Genomic DNA, 16,509 nt, shown 5'->3' on the forward strand with positions numbered 1-16,509 from the left:
CACTGTTTAGACAAATTGACAGCGCAATCCAGTCCATGATAATCGATATGTTAAGATATTGGAGTACGTACAGTCTACACACTGTACAGAAACAGTGATCCGTGCGTCTATCCGGGGTTTTGCCTGAGGCTCTACTTTGCTCCACGCCCGCGTCCCCGTCTCGGAGACTTGCGGCGGCTCCTCCTTGGACCTTTCTCCGACTCTCGCGGAAGCCTGACTACATCCTAACCCCACACGCTTGGAATCCATCCATCAGGGCTGTTGTGCATCTTTCCCGTCGTCTTTTTTCTGAATCTTGACTTCGTTACCTTTTTGGTCCTCTGCCGGAGATACATTCGACACAACTGCGACCGCGTATTCGATATAAATTACCCTGCTCCACGTCGACGTCACCCGATTTGTCAACGCGCATCATCCACTCGACCACCCCCGTAGCGAACCCCATCACGATCGACGAGCCGAATATCTCATTCAATGATTGCTCTGTAACACAACTCTGGGCATCATTCGACAGTGGGAGAATAGCCTCGCGACGCCATCTCTGGCCTGTTGCGCTCCGGTAGCCGCCCCATCCGGCAAAAATGGCGCCAGTCGTGACGGCCATCCAGCCGCCTTCTGTCGCGTCCAAGATTAAGCGTCCTGTGCCCCCCGGCATCCAGACCAATGGAGCGAGTTCTATCCGATCATCGCCATCGCCTTCAATGTCGACAAAGAAGCCTCCCAACTCTGCGACAACGAATGGCGCGAATCCGCAATCAGCGCGGCCTATCAATCGCACGCGCCGTGAACAGTCAGCCCAAGGCAGTCGCATTTCTAGGAACAGTGTGGGACTCCGATCGGCGTCGCTCGTCGGCGATATGGCAGCCGCCCAGCCTTCAGAGCCGTTACCATATAGTTAGTAGATTGTGGACTGGCTGCAATCATCATGGACGCCAATACTGACAGGTTATAGTTGTGACGGATGAATACATCTTGAAGAAGTTCGCAGGCAACGCACCTTCCCTCGTCGTACACATGCACGCAACGCATTTCCGATTCGATCAGCAGGACGGCATCTTCCCATACAAGTCCCCAATGCGTTTGTTCTTGGAGCACTTGCGCGAGCGCACCGTACCTCACGACCTCATCGAATACTTCTCAGAAGCGGGTGTCCCTTTCTACGAGGGATGCTTGATCGTTCAGGTGCATGATCACAAATCTGTCGCTCAATCTAAGGAAGTCCAGCGACCAACATCGGCTTCGAGCAAAGTTGTGCCATCCTCTATTCACAACCACAACCCATATATCGTACCTTCACCATACGTTCCTTATCCCAAAGAGTCTCTCGGTGCGCAGCCTGATGCTGCATCCGCTACACAGGAGGACACGAAACCCAAAACTGCAGAGGAGAAGGATAAACAGAGCATGCCGGCACCTAGTCTGCCTGGTGAAGGTCAAAAGAGCAAGATACCCTCAAAGCCCAAGACTTTCACTGTCGTACTCCACCCTACACCTGAAAGCCTCCAGGCAGACCTGATGATCAAGGCTGCAACGCCTCGAGGCGCGGCAGGAAATGTGGAAGGCACTGGCGCTGTACCCCCGTCAACGCCGATTACTATGGTGCCCCCAACTCCTACTGCAGGCAGCATGCCTCCTCCTGCCAAGAAGCAGAAGCGTGAGCGCATGGAGCTCGATGGAAGCAATATATACCAAGCAGAGTCACAGATCTTGCTTGCGACCAATGCTCCCCTGATTCTCGAGCCAACCCGAGATACCGAAGAGACTATTGCTTTGCTCGATGCGTTGGCACACCCCCAGCACTCCGACTCGCCCCCTCAGCCCAAAACTCGCAAGAGAACCGTGGCAGAGATGGCTGCCGACGAGGCCGCCGCAGCAGAACAGGAAAGATACATGCTTATCTTGGACGAGCGCCTCTCATCGGCTGCCAACGGTACCCAAGGCGGGGCCAACGGAGCGGACAAAGAAGGCCAAGCTGTTGTGTCTACGTTCGAGCCAAGATTCGAGCGGTTCAAGGTCATCGCTGACATCAAGAGAGAGCACGAGGAGAGGAAGGAGCAAGAGAAGGTCGAAGCGGCCGCGAAAGAACGCCAGCTTGCACAAGAGAAGCAAAAGCAGATGCAGGAACAACAAGCGGTCATTGCGGCACAGCGCCAGGCGGAACAAGAGAAGATGCGGCGCGAACATCAAATGGCCCAAGAACTCAAAGCTCGCCAAGAACAACAGCAGAGAGAGGCACAGAGACGGGCTATGGCTGCACAGGCTGCTGCGAACCAGGCCGCCCAGAACAATCAAAATGCTGCGGCAAACCTGGCACAGCAGCAGCAGCAGCAGCAACAACAACAGCAACAGCAACAGCAACAGCAACAACAACAACAGCAGCAGCAACAGCAGCAGCAGGCGAATGTTGCTATGCCAAACGGTACATCCGGTGCAATGCCAAATGGCGTTCCGGCTCAGACCCAGGCACGTTTCTCTCAAGCATCGCAACCGCCTGTGTCTCCCGTCGTCAGACAGGGCACACCCCACAGCATGTCATCTCCCATGCCTGGTGCTGTGCCTATGCAGCAGAACAACTCTCAGATGGCCAACAGCCCGCCGCGCCCGCCATCAGCCGTTCAAGGCCACCCGCCCAACGTTGGAGGAGTCCCAATGGCGCACAGCATGTCTGCTCGCGCCAGCCAGCAGAGTCACCAGGCTGCCACACCGCGCATCCAGCACGGTACGCCAAACATGCAGGGAACACCCGTGCCTCGCCCGGCAGTGGCTGCAACGCCTCGTATGAATCAGGCAAGCCCACCTCCCAATATGATGCAGTCAAACTCTCAGATGGGCCAACACGTCATGATGGGTACTCCCGGTGCTATGCCACAAGCTGCGCATAACCCCAATATGATTGCCGCACAGGTTGCCCAACAACAACGAGCCATTCAGCAGCAGCAAATGGCTGCCGCGATGCAAAATGGCATGGGTAACATGATGAACGGCAACATGAACCCACAGCAGATGACACCTCAGCAACAGCAGTACATGCAGCAGCAAATGCAGCACAGACTCATGATGCAGCAGCAGCAGCAGCAGCAGCAGCAGCGCGGCAACCTGGGCGGCAACATGAGCAACATGATGAACCAGCAACTGGCGCAGAGATACGCTCAGCAACTCAGCCAGATGGGCGCCAGCAACATGAACGGTGGTCAAATGACGCCGCAGATGCAAGCACAGCTTCAGGCACAAATCCAGGCGCAAATGAATCCGATGCAGCGCCAGATGGCCGGCGGCGGCCAGAACATGATGAACGGCCAGAATATGAATATGCAGGCTATGATGCAGATGCAGCAGCAGCAAGCAATGAACAGTAACAACGCATTGACGAACCAAGTCAAGCTGCAAGGTCAAGCGATATACAATAAGCAGATCGCCAATCTTGCCGCTAAGTGGGGTGGTGCTGTTGAGAATATTCCGCCTGAGCAGATGGAGGCCTTTAAGAGAAACTGTATGATGGAGGCAAAGAATCAGATTCAGAGCGTTCTTGCCCAGCGCAGGGCTCATCAGGTCATGATGCAGCAGCAGCAACAGCAGCAGCAGCAACAACAGATGCAAGGCATGGGCGGCATGATGGGACCTCACGGCATGTAGGACTCGCCCGGTTTCCGACCCCGGTGCTGGTGGGCTCAGCGACCCTCGTAGGACACATGAGCACGCGCCAGACGTGCCGTCGCAAATCGAACCGGGATTCAACTGGCAATCACTATCGCCAGTTGAGTCAGGTCTAATATGGGACATGCCGTCACAGATTATTTTACTGGTCAACGCTGCGAGCATGTCGAGGGGAGTGAAATGAATCATTAGGAGATTATGGTGCGCACGGAATGGGTTGTGAGCGTCTTTTATGGTACTTTGGCGTCTGGGGACTTTAGGGACGGATTGGCTGTTTGATCTCTCATGGTCTTATATACCCCTACGAAGGCGTACTTACCTTATCCTTCGAGGTGCGGTCAGGGATGGACGGCAATTGCTTTTCATGGGTCACGGAGGAGGGAAGGGAATGGTGCATACCACCAGAGCAGTTCAAGGCTCTGCGGAAGCGAGCTCATGTATCATTTGATGTACAGGGTATCAAAGCAGTTTATCATACTACAGTGCCTGCTCGATGTGTTGAGTGACTTTGGCACTACCAAGTTGCCTCTTTTGGTGAACCTGAGTACGTGTATAGACTAGGTAACAGTAACACTAACGAATCTCATAAGCGTAAGGTGAGCCATGGCCGAGGTGTGCGAAGGTGAGGCAACGTGAGGCAACGTGAGGCAGGGTGAGGTTGGGGGTTCAACATTGGCTTATGTCAGCCAGACCGATAACAGTGCGGCCAGATCCGTGCTCGTTGTCCACTTCCCCCATGCAAGGCATGGTCTCTGCACGTGATTCGCTAGATCTTCGGCATGACGATGATGCAACGAGCTAAATGCCGCCTGGCCAAAACGGTCAGGTCCCATTCTCCCAAGCAGCACCTCAGCCAAAACGAGGTCATTCACCCGCTGCCACAGTCCACTTGCTCCGGCCTCCCAAGCCACATGAACGACACGCCGTGACCTGCCCGTTTTCTGTTGCCTGCCCAGCTTCCAGAACCACACTCATTACGTACTAAACTACTCTTTTTTCCATCTGTTCCCCTTTTTCTTCTCCCAATACTCTACGAAACCTTGCAGCAGCTGTTGCTTGCTAAGCTTTCGTAATCCGCAGCAGATCCGCCTCTCCCCGAAACCCCCATCGAAGCTCAGACGGTCCCCCGTTTCCATTCACCCCCGAGAGAAACGCTTGGCTGGATCTCCCGCGATGCATTTCCCTCGACTATCGCGGGCCGAAGGAGCCTTTGTGCTGGCACTGCTGTTGGCGCCCTTGCCGGCGGCTGCGATGCTCGATTGCAAACACATCCGAGTCGACGACGTCTCATTCAACCTCGAGGCGCTAGGCGGACCACACAGCGTCGTGACCAGCCAGTGGCATCCTCCTACATACACCAACACATCCTACACCGTCGATATCTGTGCCCCCTTGAAGCGCAAAGGAGACGTCAAGAAGGAGGAACAGTGCCCTAGTTTCACAAGAGGTATGGATCTACGCGAAATCGTTGGACGATTGAGAAGCGGCAAGCTCGCACAGAACATAGCTAACGTGTCTATACAGTATGTGCCATTGAACGCAACATCCATCCAGGCGACGACAAGAAGGACGAGGTCGAGAAAGTGATACCCATCGCCGGCGAGCTGGGCGACCACGGCGGAAGCAAACTGGACGCCACAGCAGAACGACTCAAGTCGAGCGACTCCAACTCGGACGCGAAGAAGGAGGGTGTCCGCCTGATCCTCAACGGAGGCTCGTATCCGCTGGGTAAGAACGGCAGGAACCAAAAGGCCATCATCGAGTTCCTATGCGATCGTGACAGGACGGGTCTCGAAGGCGAGGTCAAGCCCGAGGACCAGTACGACGGCAGCCAGTTCCGCGCGCGCGAGGAAGGCAAGGAGGGCGAGGATGACGGACCTTCGCCCGACGAGAAGCAGGTTCTGTTGAATGGGACGGCCTTGATCTGGAATAGCTATGGCCCGAACGAGAAGAACGACATGGATGTGCTGAGGTTGACCTGGCACACCAAGTACGCGTGCGAGGACGCGTACGATAAGCCGCCTGCGGAGGGTGGCAGTGGCGGTGGCGACACGAGCAGCCACTGGGGCTTCTTCACCTGGCTCTTTGTCTTGTAAGTCTTGACGGAACCTCCATAGTGGTTTTCTCGCATAAACTAACGTCAATTCTTTCTTTCTACAGGGCTTTCCTCGGTATCGCTGCATACCTCATCTTCGGCTCGTGGCTGAACTACAACCGATACGGTGCTAGGGGCTGGGATCTTTTGCCGCACGGAGACACCATTCGCGATATCCCTTACCTGGTGAAGGACTGGACTAGGAACGTGCTCAACACCGTGAACACTAGCGGTGGCCGGGGCGGATACAGTGCCGTCTAGGTGTAAGAACTGAGATGATGATCCTCGTCCACAGCATCTACTTGAAGAGAGAGAGGTGCAGGGGAATAAAGAGGAAACTGTACATTTTATAGCTGTAAACTGGATTAGTGGCTATGGTTCTGGGTTGCATTATTCTCGCGAGCCTAATCGCGACTGTGGAGTTGGGACCGGTGTCTGGTCCTCTGGAGCTTTGTCGCATTAGCTTTCTTGTCTCATGAATTACATATCTGATTGGAATGGACATTGGTCTCGGGTTTTGGTGCGGATCTTTGTGAATGGTATTCTATAACTTTGGAATACACGACAGGCCAAAGGGTATAGAGGTCCCCTCAACCCCGTTCCTGTCACCAGCCAGCAGGCGCCCATCTAGGTCGACGGGTCAGGTCAAACTGGCTGGGTGGTGGAGTGGTCCATGGTCAACAAATAGAATCGCCTACCAGCCTACTCGACGACAGGCTTAGCGTATACGAGAGTACCCGAGTTCGAATCTCAGCATGAACACCAAGAGATGTAGCCCCCAGTTCAGCACCGGGGGGTGAACTCTTTTTTCCCTTTCTATACAGAGTGGTTTTCCTCATTGAGACGGACTTTAACGAGACCCGGCTTATGAAAGGAACTATGTAACACAAGTACATCCATTCTATAACTCTGCGGAGCTCACGCTTTATATCTATGTGAGGTTTAACGTAGCAGTCATTATATTTATCCCATAAGCCACGGACGGCGCCGCGGGACTTAGATCCGGGTTAGCCTTAATGTAAGGTTTGGTGGATCCCGCGATTTGGCGGGGCCGGTACAACTGACGTGCAGCACGGATGCATCGAATCTCGCCTGGCCCGGCTCCATGTACCTACCCCCTCCGGCCTATCTCCGCATACTTCACCCGCACCATCGCATACCAGGCATGTCTACCACCCAAAGTAATTTGGTCGACGACTCTGCGCCAATCAATCCAGGGGATCCCGATTATGAAGACTTCCTCGGAGATGAAGAAGAGCCTTCACCAGCCTTCACACCCGCGCCCCTCCCGATCCTCACAAACGAGCCCCACCGACACCCGGACTCCTGCCTGACCCTCTCCCTCCCTCTCATCAAAGCCCTTCACGCACAACTTCCGCCGGCGCCGGATCTCACGCTCTCGATTGGTAGCGGGACGGGGCTCGTCGAGGCTCTGCTTGACTCTTTGGCCGGTACCCAGGACCAAAATCTCTCACAAGCCCCGTATGCTCTTCAGGCTTCTGGAAGTTCTTCTCAGGCGTCACCTGCCCCTCGAGCGGCGCTCAACCTCACCAGCATCGAAATCGCGCCGTCTCCAAATACATACCACCGCAGCCACCGCACCGTTCCAGGAACATGGGCACTCGACCTCGCTGCGGCGGAAGCAAAGGCGTGGGTATTCGTGTACCCGAAGCAAGTCGCTCTCGTTCGGAAGTACATGGAGGCCTTTGCTTCTAACGAGTCTGGTGGGAACGGGGCCGTGGAGACGGTGGTGTACGTCGGTCCAAGGATGGACTGGGATGATTTCCGCGGCGCGTTGGAGCCGTTTGCGGAGAGCGTCGAGGTTTGGGACGAGGAGAGGATGGAGGGTGTTGGGGGGCAGAGGTGGGAATGTGCTGTGAGGGTGACGGTGAAGAAGTGAGTTTGGTGCGAGAGGGATTGGAAGCGTGGAATCATGGATGGAAAGGGAAATCTGGCTTGAACGCGAGATCTCTGGGTGTACAAGAGGTTCTTGGGTTAGGCTTGTAGGCGGTGGGAAGGGGAGATTGCGGGATGCTACTTGGATACCCATGGTCTGGTCACCCGCCTAAGCCGAGATGAATGACATGAGTAAGGGGCGAAGATGGCCGTATCCAGCTTGGTCTCCTTACTCTCACCCGCTTGACGACCGCTTCAAGTCTTGTCATCGGGACAACAGTCGCAAACACAAGCCTTGCCATCTTAAGTGATGCGCGTATCCTACTACGTTAGATGAATTGGACGCAGAAGATGGAAGAATCGACACCCCCCCCAACCCCAATTGTCCAATACGCATGGACTGGTACCTAGATACATGCATTTCTAATCAGCTACTACCAAGACTGCACATCATCACGAAGCGACGCATCAAAAAAGACACATAACCGCAGTAGTGATTGGCGCCAAAATGAATGGGAATTTTCAAAATTTCGCCAATATCCTTTGAAAGGTTCGTTAATCAGTAGAAGTCGCCCTCAGGCTTCGTTCAGGGGCATCGGGTTGCTCACCAGGCCGCCCAGCAAAACGAGTCCATCTTGATCAGGCGTGGTGCTGAAACAGGCCAAGAAGCACCCAGGCACCCTGTGACGGGAGCCGACGCCTTGGTACAACGTCGGGCCTAGATTTGGAGGATGTCCGCCGTCTTTACTTAATCACCCAGAAGATCTAACTACACGATACATTGGTCTAGATTGTATACTACTGGGGCTACGCAAATGCTAAGCTATGCCAATGATGATCACAACCACCCTAAACACCTCGCTCCCGAGACTAGGCACACGAACCTTTCGTCTCCCTCCCTCCCTCCCTCCACATTACAAATTTCCACACAAAACAATAGGTACTATGTAGGTAAATAAGTGAGTGCAACCTGTTTGGCTTGGGCTTTTGTGCACACAAAAAAGGTATTTACGATATGTATATACAACGAGAGTGTGGATAGAAAAAGAAAAGCCTTCGAGGTCAACTCTGAGAAGGCTACCGGGGTCCCTCTTAAGCCGCAGCAGGGGCCGCGGCAGCCGGCATCATCGAGGCAGCAAAGGTGGCGGCCTCATCAGCGTCGTTGCCGTACGTCAAGTGAGCACGGCGGATCTGGTTGCCGCCCTCGCAGATGTTGTCGCCGTTGTGGCAGATAACCTTGGTCTTGGCGGCATCCACACCCTGGACAGCCTGTCCGTTGACTGTGAAGAAGATGCATTAGCTTCGAGACCAAAAACATCATGATCCCCGTGAGAGGGCTTAATGGAAAGCAACTTACGCGGGTCACCGAAGATAACGGCACCTGCAACCTTGGCCACCATGTCGGGCTGCATCATGGCAGCACCGTTGTGGACGAGCTGCCCACCCTGGGAGTATCCAGACATGATGACGGCCGAGTTGGGGCAGTTGGTGATGGCTTGCTCAGTAAGGGTGGCCATCATCTGGGATCCGTTGGCGTCACCTCCGGCCAAGAAACCGGGGATATCGGCGGGATACTCGACACCCTGCACGGCAAGGTTGCCGCCAACCTGAGTCGCAAGTGACTGGAAGAAGGGCGGACCGGCGATGGTACCAACGTTGCCTCCCTCGGTGGTGCCACGGGCAAAAATGACGATCATGGACTGGCACCCGGCGGCGAGACCATCTTGCTGGTTCCCTGAGAAGTCGGCCTGGCGGGGCTGAATCGTGAGAGGGGAGGAACTCGCCGTGCCCAGCAGGGCGAGAAGGAAGGCTGCTGTTGAGCTGTGCATTTTGTGTGCTGGTATTGTAAGGACTGATTATTGTATTTGGCAAGTTATTAGTAAGGAGTGAATATGAATTATCCGATGCTAGCTGAAAGTTGGATCAACAACTATTCAAGGTTCTTGGTCGTCGTCACATGAGATGGGGGGATAACTGGCGGCCATTGCACTCTTATAGCGGAGGTAGTGTGAGATGCTCCTTGTTTCTCCTCCCGATTCGCCTAGCCGGCCGGTAAGACGGAGGCGATATTAAGCTTCTTTTCCTCGCCTATTCCGTGTTGGACATTCCTGCAGCACAACGGCTTCAGGTACCGCAACCTCATCCCAATTGGGTAAAGAGGGCGGATCAGAGGCAGGGACCTCACGTGGGATCGACCTGATCCCGACACTAGACGGGGGAGCCAGGGACGGACTTTGCTGATTCTTCAGAAATCGTAGGGTGGTACGCTGGTACCGGCAGATGATGAAGATGATCAGGAGTAGTCCGCCAAGCTGAGCTGAGCCAAACAGGTGGACCCTTTCAAAGCTTCGTGTGCGTGCCTTGCGTTCCAAACTTCCTTCCCGCAGCCTGGGCGGGCTGAAAAGTGCTGTTGACGACTTGACGGGGCAGACAAAATCCTATAACGGCGCGGATTATCGTAGTGCAGGCCGGTTGCGATTGGCTACAGTCTGATTCAAGAGTGAAGCTGGGTCCGATCTCTTGTTGCCCATGGGGGAGGGAGGGGACGAGTTTCGAAACAACAGGGTGGGCTGTGCGCAACACCAGCGGAAGGGGAGGACACCGACGGTCTCCCAAGCTTTTTCAGAATGTACCGACTGACGTTTGGTGTGGTTTGGTGGGGCTGGATAGGGCGAATGGCGGGATGGAAAACTCGCTGTGGTAGACTGAAGTGGAAGTATCCGTTGAGCTTGGCTGTAGTAGATGGCAGGTCTCTGACAGCGCTTTGTTCTGGTCCCAAGTTCTTCCGCCGTTTTTTGTCGTCTTGACCCAGTCAGGTTGCGAATCATCCCTCCCTGAGAGAAAGGAAGGGAGGGCTGGAAAGGTGGCATCGATACCAAGGGCGAGGGTGACCGCTGACGTGCGTTTAGGTAAGACTGGCGTTAGGCGACAGCTGAACCGTCGGATTTCGATGGCCTTCCGTTTGGCCGTCTGGCTCTTTTGCCAAGATCGTCTCGACTTTTTCTTTCGCTGGTCTTATCATGCTCTCCCTCGATTGCAAGAGGCACTGGACGAAGATCCGGACTTGGGCTCGGGGAAGATGCGGTGAGATGACACAACGACACGGCATCACCCTCGGTAGTGTGTGGTGGCACATCATCAACGCAACGGGGAGATTTCGGCAAGATGATTAGTCGTGACCGAGTAATGATTGTCCGCGGTTGTTATCAATTGGCACTTCAACTAGGCTCATTCGAGCATGTAAGTTGGAGGCTACCGAGGAAGCCCCGCTCCACGAATATCGATGTCACGACATGGCAGGTGCTCTGAGGCGTCAACGGGCGCTGCTGATTGTCGTTGACTTGAATCGGAAAAGCATGATGGAGATGGAGAGTTCTTGGGCAGTCAAGAGAGGTCACCGAGAAGAGTTTCGTCACACCGAAGTCCAACGGCTTTAGCAGTTACGTACCTGCCTCAGGAGCGTAAGGTGAGGTGGAAGGAGTGGAGGGGCAAAACGTGGGGGATGCGCCAACGCAGGGACGTCCGGCAAGATCGGGCCCGCCTCACGGGAGGGGAATTTAGCCGAGACCCATCTTTCAAGGTTGACCTCCACCTTCCGAGGTTCGACGTGGAACTTACACTGGTCTTGCCGTCCACCGAGATATGAGGTAAGACGGCCAGGAACTGCGGTTGGTCCTCGAGGTCAGTGTATACCCTAGACTTACAGTTGGCCTTTGCTCGGTGTGCTTGTTGTATGTTATGAGATGCTCGGAAAGAACTATGACCACTTCCGTCAGAGTCTGCCTCACGGTATGCGTCAAGAACCATCAATCATGAGTAAACTACATCGAAACAACTGCCTTACCGCAGGGCGTCATGATCACGAAAAGAAAAGCTGACGAAAATCTCTGACAGTCAAATATAAGGCCCAAAAGAAGCGAGATAGCCTCATGGGGTCTCAACTCTGCACGATCCAAATGGCGTTGCTGGCCGTCTTCAGCGAGAGAGAAGTGTTCACAATACAACTCGATATAAGCCGCCTTTTTCTGAAATTCATGTCACTTAAAGATAAAAGAACGTCAATGTCAAAAGCAGCTTGCATTATCTCAAAACTGAGTGATATCATCATAGGGAACTAGTCTGCCCTGGGATGTCATCTTCCCATGTCTCAATCTCTTCAACTATGGTTCCGTTCCATCGTGTTGCCGAAAGTTTCTCTTCCGTCTGTCTTCTCCCCAATTCCCCGCCTGATAAGTTGAGGCTGTGGTAGACGTAGTCAAAGAGAGTTGTCAACTCCGAACCCTAAACCATCTTGCGGAATCGGCGCATCCGGATCGACTGACTCCTTACGGCCAACGGGTCTCATCTCGATACGAACAAACTTCTGGTTGTTGTTCATGTCCAAGATGATGAGTCTGCGTTGCTTAAAGGCCCTGCCACATGAGTCGCGGGTCGAAAAGAACTCGACTGGGTAGGTAATGCGGAGGCGATCAACAATGGTCATCTTTTCGTCCACCCAGCCGGGGTTCTCCTGAAAGTATTGCTTGATCTCTTCTAGGCCGTGGAAGATCTGACCAGAGAGTTGAATATCCACAAGTAGCATGACATCGGGAGCGCAGCGCTCTTTGACCATAGCGAAGTTATCATGGTACAGAGCGGTGATGAGATCCCAGGCCAAGCTCTCCTGCACAACACGGTAAGGCCGATTGCTTGACTGCCCTCTGATCTCTTGAAGCCATCGCTCAAGTTTCTCTGCCCCGAATATCTGCTCCATCTTTGAAATGCGTTAGTGTTTTGGACAGATATCTCTCAAAGGCGGTTGTCTCTTACAGTTGATAGGCGTGAGTATAGATAGACCAGAACCACGAGGTATTTATCGCGTGGCGAAATTGTAGGGAGTGCTGGAAGGGGTTGATGATACTTGGCCTCGAGAAGAAGTCTTGTTGGTCTGGTGAAAGTTGAATGATGGGACCCAGTAGCAAGAAGCCTACGCAATGAGAAGGTTCTACTTGAGTGTCCAGGACCTTGGGTTGCTGGAGAGGAAGAAAGCAGAGAGGGTTGGAAGATCGAGAGGATCTTATACTGCGAGAAAAGCGGTTGTGAAGACCTCACGAGGGAAGGAATGCCCTCTCGCGCCTCCCCCTTAGCGGCAGTCGTCTCCCTGAGCGAGGGAGGTGCCGCTGGAAGAAGATGATGAATAATATCTAGAAGCAAGCTATAAGATGCGTCTGAATCCATCACCAGCATTGGGGGCGAAGGAGGTGATCGGAGAGGGCAACAACACCCTCCTGTGTCACACTTTAGTTTGAAGTTGCATTCATTCCCATTGAACATATCCAAGTTTTCGGCAAGTCCATCTCTCAACACGGTAAGCCTCAAAGCAACTACTTTCTCAGAACGACAACGCTTCGCTGCTTTACGTTGGTTGGAATCTAGGTCTAAGTGTCGTCAGGTTTTAAACGCCGGCGCCAAACGAAAATTAATTACATGGATCGAAACATCCTTTCATCACATGAAGTTGCGGAATACAAAAGTCATCACGCTTTCATGAGCGGGTGACGGAGATGGCCTCCTCAACGATATCCAAACCCTGTTGGATCTCCTCCTCGGTGATGGTCAATGGCGGCACGAAACGCAGAGTGTTGGTACCGGCAGTGATGATGAGCAGACCGCGCTCGCGGGCTGCCTTGACGATGGGCGTCGGGTCCTGCGTAAGCTGGAGACCGAGGATGAGACCGCGGCCGCGAACCTCCTTGATCAAGTCAGGGAAGCGCTCGCGCAAGGCGTCGAAGCGGGTCTTGAAGATTTCGGCCTTGGCGGCGACGGCCTTTTGCAGACCGGGGTCGGCGAGGCGGGAGACGATGTTGTGGGCCAGGCGGCAGGCGAGGGGGTTGCCGCCAAAGGTGGTGCCGTGGTCGCCGACCTTGATCTTCTCCGAAACGTTGCTGTTGACGATGGTGGCGCCAATGGGGAAGCCGTTGCCGAGGGCCTTGGCGGTGGTGATGATGTCCGGGTGGGCCTCCTTGGGGAGGTGGGTGTGGGCCCAGAAAGTGCCGGTGCGGGAGAGACCGCACTGGATCTCATCGTAGATGAGGACGGCGCCGACCTCGCGGCAGCGCTTGGCCAGGGCGATCAGGAACTCGTCCGTCGCGGGCGTGACGCCGCCTTCGCCCTGAATGGGCTCGACAATGACACCGCAGGTCTTCTCGGTGACGGTCTCGTTGATGGCGGCGATGTCGTTGAAGGCGCCGAGCTTGAAGCCGGGCAGCATGGGCGCAAAGGGCTCCTGGTACTTGGGGTTGTGGGTGGCGGACAAGCTGCCCATGGTGCGGCCGTGGAAGGCATTGTTGAAGGAGACGACCTCGAACTTGTCACCCGAGGGCTGGCTGACCTTGGCAGCCTTCCTGGCGAACTTGATGGCGGCTTCGTTGGCCTCGGAGCCGGAGTTGCAGACGAACACCGAGTTGGCGTCGTGCATGGCACCGGCCTCGCGGGTCTTCTCGATCAGCAGCTTGGACAGGGCGCCGGTCCAAGGGTTGTAGTAGAGGTTCGAGGCGTGCATGAGCGTGCTACCCTGTAAGGTTCGGCCATGTACTGTCAGCGCATCTGGTACTAAAATGACTCACGGCGGCTCGGAGTTACCCACCTGCTCGGTCAGAATCTGGGTCAGCTCAGGATCGCAGTGTCCCAAAGCATTGACGGCGATACCAGCGGTGAAATCGAGGTATTTCCTGCCTTCAACATCCCACAACAAAGAACCTTGGCCTTGCACGAAGACGGGAGGCGGGCGGGCGTATGTGGCGACCATGTACGGCGCATGTTCGCGGACGAGAGCGGCGCTCGGGGAGTCTTCGGTCGGATCGGGGTTGGGTACTGATGACTGCTTTCACTCATTGTCAGTGTCAGTCTGGTGGTGAGTCACTCGAATAGTTTGTGACTTCATGGGGTCACCTACGCCGAAGTTGCTCTTGACCTCGCTCGTGGCGGCCGCAGCCGCAGACGAAAGTGCGCGGGAGTTGATGCGCGAGGCGACGGCCAGACGAGGCTGGCACTTGGCCAATTGAAGTCGCAGAGGAGCACGGAACGCCATCATGGTATCTTGAAGAACAAACAGGGCTCTGCGGTAAAAGACTGGCAAGAGAGAATGATGTTAAAGAGAAGTCGTCAATTAAAATTTGGGCCGTTCGCGCATGCACGCACAGAGGTGACTCGTCAAACATGTTATCGATAAGGCGCGCATTTTCCCACTTTTTGCACCGTTTGGAGGGGCAGATCCACTCTTTCCCGGTGTTACGTGCGCTGTAGCCCGGGGATATCCCTCCGATCTCGGTCGGGCTCGGACGAACTGCCGATGTGGTCTTGAAACAGAAATGCCCACTGCTACCTGGATCCCATTGACTGCAGAATGGCGGCAGCACCTACCGTAGGTACCTTGTGTAAGAGAGATATTGAGCTCAGCGAACTACATGCCACTCAAATTCTATCTGCAGTTTATCTATAATATGTAATTTCAAGAGCAGGCAAAAGTCAGGAGCCTGCGTTATCCAGACTGTGGATCAAATTTCAGACGCGTGTTGACATCGCCAATTCAGCTTCTCCGCGAACAGAAGTTTGCTTCACAGTCGTCTGTCTACTTTGAATGATCATAGAAGAAGATGATGATCCTAAATTTCTCTCAGTCAAAGTTAACCACGAATGCCTCCTATGGCAAGTACGCATCCTTATCCCTTGACGACGTCCGATGGGGTAATTTGCAAGTACAGCTAAAAATGCGTTTCCACTTGCTCCCCTCCGACCCATACCCTCCCCAAGCGATAGGGATAGTCCTCGAAGTACGCCCGTCATCAAACTTGACAGTCAGTCTGATCAATGCCTCTTTCCGTAGCATTTCCCTCATACTCATCAAAATGTCTCTCTCCCTCACCATGTACTCCCAATCTAAACCATCATGACTACCATTCTTGGCCATAGAGATTCCCAATTCCAAGAGCTCCCACTGCAGTCTAAGTTCAACAATCTTGCGGTGAGGAAGAAGCACAGCTACAACTTCGTCGCTACAGAAGGCCAAACTTGAGAGTATGTCATCTGGTTGCAACCTGACTGAAGGCGCCGCGACAACCCGTCCCCAATCTGCCAGAGTCAGAAGAAGGACCAGGCTGTTGAGCCCATGATCATCATTCATTCGAGATGCTTCCACCGTAGCTCGAGTGATATTGCAGTTGTAAAATGGTTCTTGATAAATTTAAGAAGCTGGTCTGTTGACAGAACGGTCAAAAGTGCAGAAAGAACTTTCCCCGTCAAATCGAAGCGACGATATCGTGCAGTGATATGATCACAAATCGCTGGCGAAGATTGAATTCTTGACCGTAGAGCCTTCGCTATCACTCTTGAAATCTCCGTCCTTTCTTTGTAATACAATAACACTAGAGGGACCACGCTATCATTACACTACTCCAAAGCGGCAACAATGCCGTCCGGGCTGAAGGTGAGATTTGAATCCCGAAGTCGAAATAGGTCGCACAGTGGCTCTTCCGGATCTCTGTGGTTCGTCGAATGAATGCCTACGTTGCTTCCTCATGCTGAAATGGTCTTCCGGGTGGTCTCAAAGCTCTAACCCCTGGCAAGCAATGCACAAATTCCGCATAGATCGCCTTGAGCTATGTAGCTTTCCATAACTGTGTTCCAAATGCTAGACTCAGTACCTAGCCTCTAGCTCTAATCGTTAAGGTAAGCTTGTGGCCAATTCTATATCCGTTAAGCAGCTTTAAAAGCCCGTCTCAAGCTTTTACCAACGATGCACAGCCAATTAACTCTTGGATATAAAGCCGACCTAAGCGCCGGCAATTTATAGTCGCCATAAACCCGACAATTCCTTTTAATCTACC

The 16,509-nt window shown here is 53.9% G+C and overlaps 6 protein-coding genes across 6 annotated transcripts; 3 read left to right on the plus strand and 3 right to left on the minus strand.

The window, feature by feature from the left end:
* Positions 1-581: 581 nt before the first annotated feature.
* N0V96_001199 (uncharacterized protein) lies at positions 582-3,633 on the plus strand (the record flags this gene model as incomplete). Its single annotated transcript, XM_053196818.1, has 2 exons — positions 582-894; positions 953-3,633. The coding sequence occupies 2 exons, from the start codon at positions 582-584 to the stop codon at positions 3,631-3,633; spliced, it is 2,994 nt and encodes a 997-aa protein (XP_053045745.1).
* Positions 3,634-4,827: 1,194 nt separating this feature from the next.
* Positions 4,828-6,010, plus strand: ATG27 (type II membrane protein; the record flags this gene model as incomplete). The annotated part of the gene is made up of 3 exons (XM_065756164.1): positions 4,828-5,101; positions 5,179-5,746; positions 5,815-6,010. 3 exons carry the CDS (start codon positions 4,828-4,830, stop codon positions 6,008-6,010), a joined length of 1,038 nt encoding a protein of 345 aa, XP_065615404.1.
* A 904-nt stretch (positions 6,011-6,914) lies between these two features.
* On the plus strand, positions 6,915-7,649 carry N0V96_001201 (uncharacterized protein; the record flags this gene model as incomplete). Its single annotated transcript, XM_053196816.1, has 1 exon — positions 6,915-7,649. One exon carries the CDS (start codon positions 6,915-6,917, stop codon positions 7,647-7,649), a length of 735 nt encoding a protein of 244 aa, XP_053045743.1.
* Positions 7,650-8,737: 1,088 nt separating this feature from the next.
* N0V96_001202 (uncharacterized protein) lies at positions 8,738-9,474 on the minus strand (the record flags this gene model as incomplete). The annotated part of the gene is made up of 2 exons (XM_053196815.1): positions 8,738-8,925; positions 9,003-9,474. The coding sequence occupies 2 exons, from the start codon at positions 9,472-9,474 to the stop codon at positions 8,738-8,740; spliced, it is 660 nt and encodes a 219-aa protein (XP_053045742.1).
* A 2,426-nt stretch (positions 9,475-11,900) lies between these two features.
* N0V96_001203 (uncharacterized protein) lies at positions 11,901-12,398 on the minus strand (the record flags this gene model as incomplete). The annotated part of the gene is made up of 1 exon (XM_053196814.1): positions 11,901-12,398. One exon carries the CDS (start codon positions 12,396-12,398, stop codon positions 11,901-11,903), a length of 498 nt encoding a protein of 165 aa, XP_053045741.1.
* A 771-nt stretch (positions 12,399-13,169) lies between these two features.
* Positions 13,170-14,714, minus strand: ARG8 (acetylornithine aminotransferase; the record flags this gene model as incomplete). Its single annotated transcript, XM_065756165.1, has 3 exons — positions 13,170-14,198; positions 14,271-14,507; positions 14,580-14,714. The coding sequence occupies 3 exons, from the start codon at positions 14,712-14,714 to the stop codon at positions 13,170-13,172; spliced, it is 1,401 nt and encodes a 466-aa protein (XP_065615405.1).
* Positions 14,715-16,509: the final 1,795 nt, after the last annotated feature.

This window comes from Colletotrichum fioriniae (genome assembly GCF_027942845.1).
Source record: "Colletotrichum fioriniae strain IMI 355084 chromosome Unknown scaffold_1, whole genome shotgun sequence".
Classification (NCBI taxonomy): Eukaryota; Fungi; Ascomycota; class Sordariomycetes; order Glomerellales; family Glomerellaceae; genus Colletotrichum; species Colletotrichum fioriniae.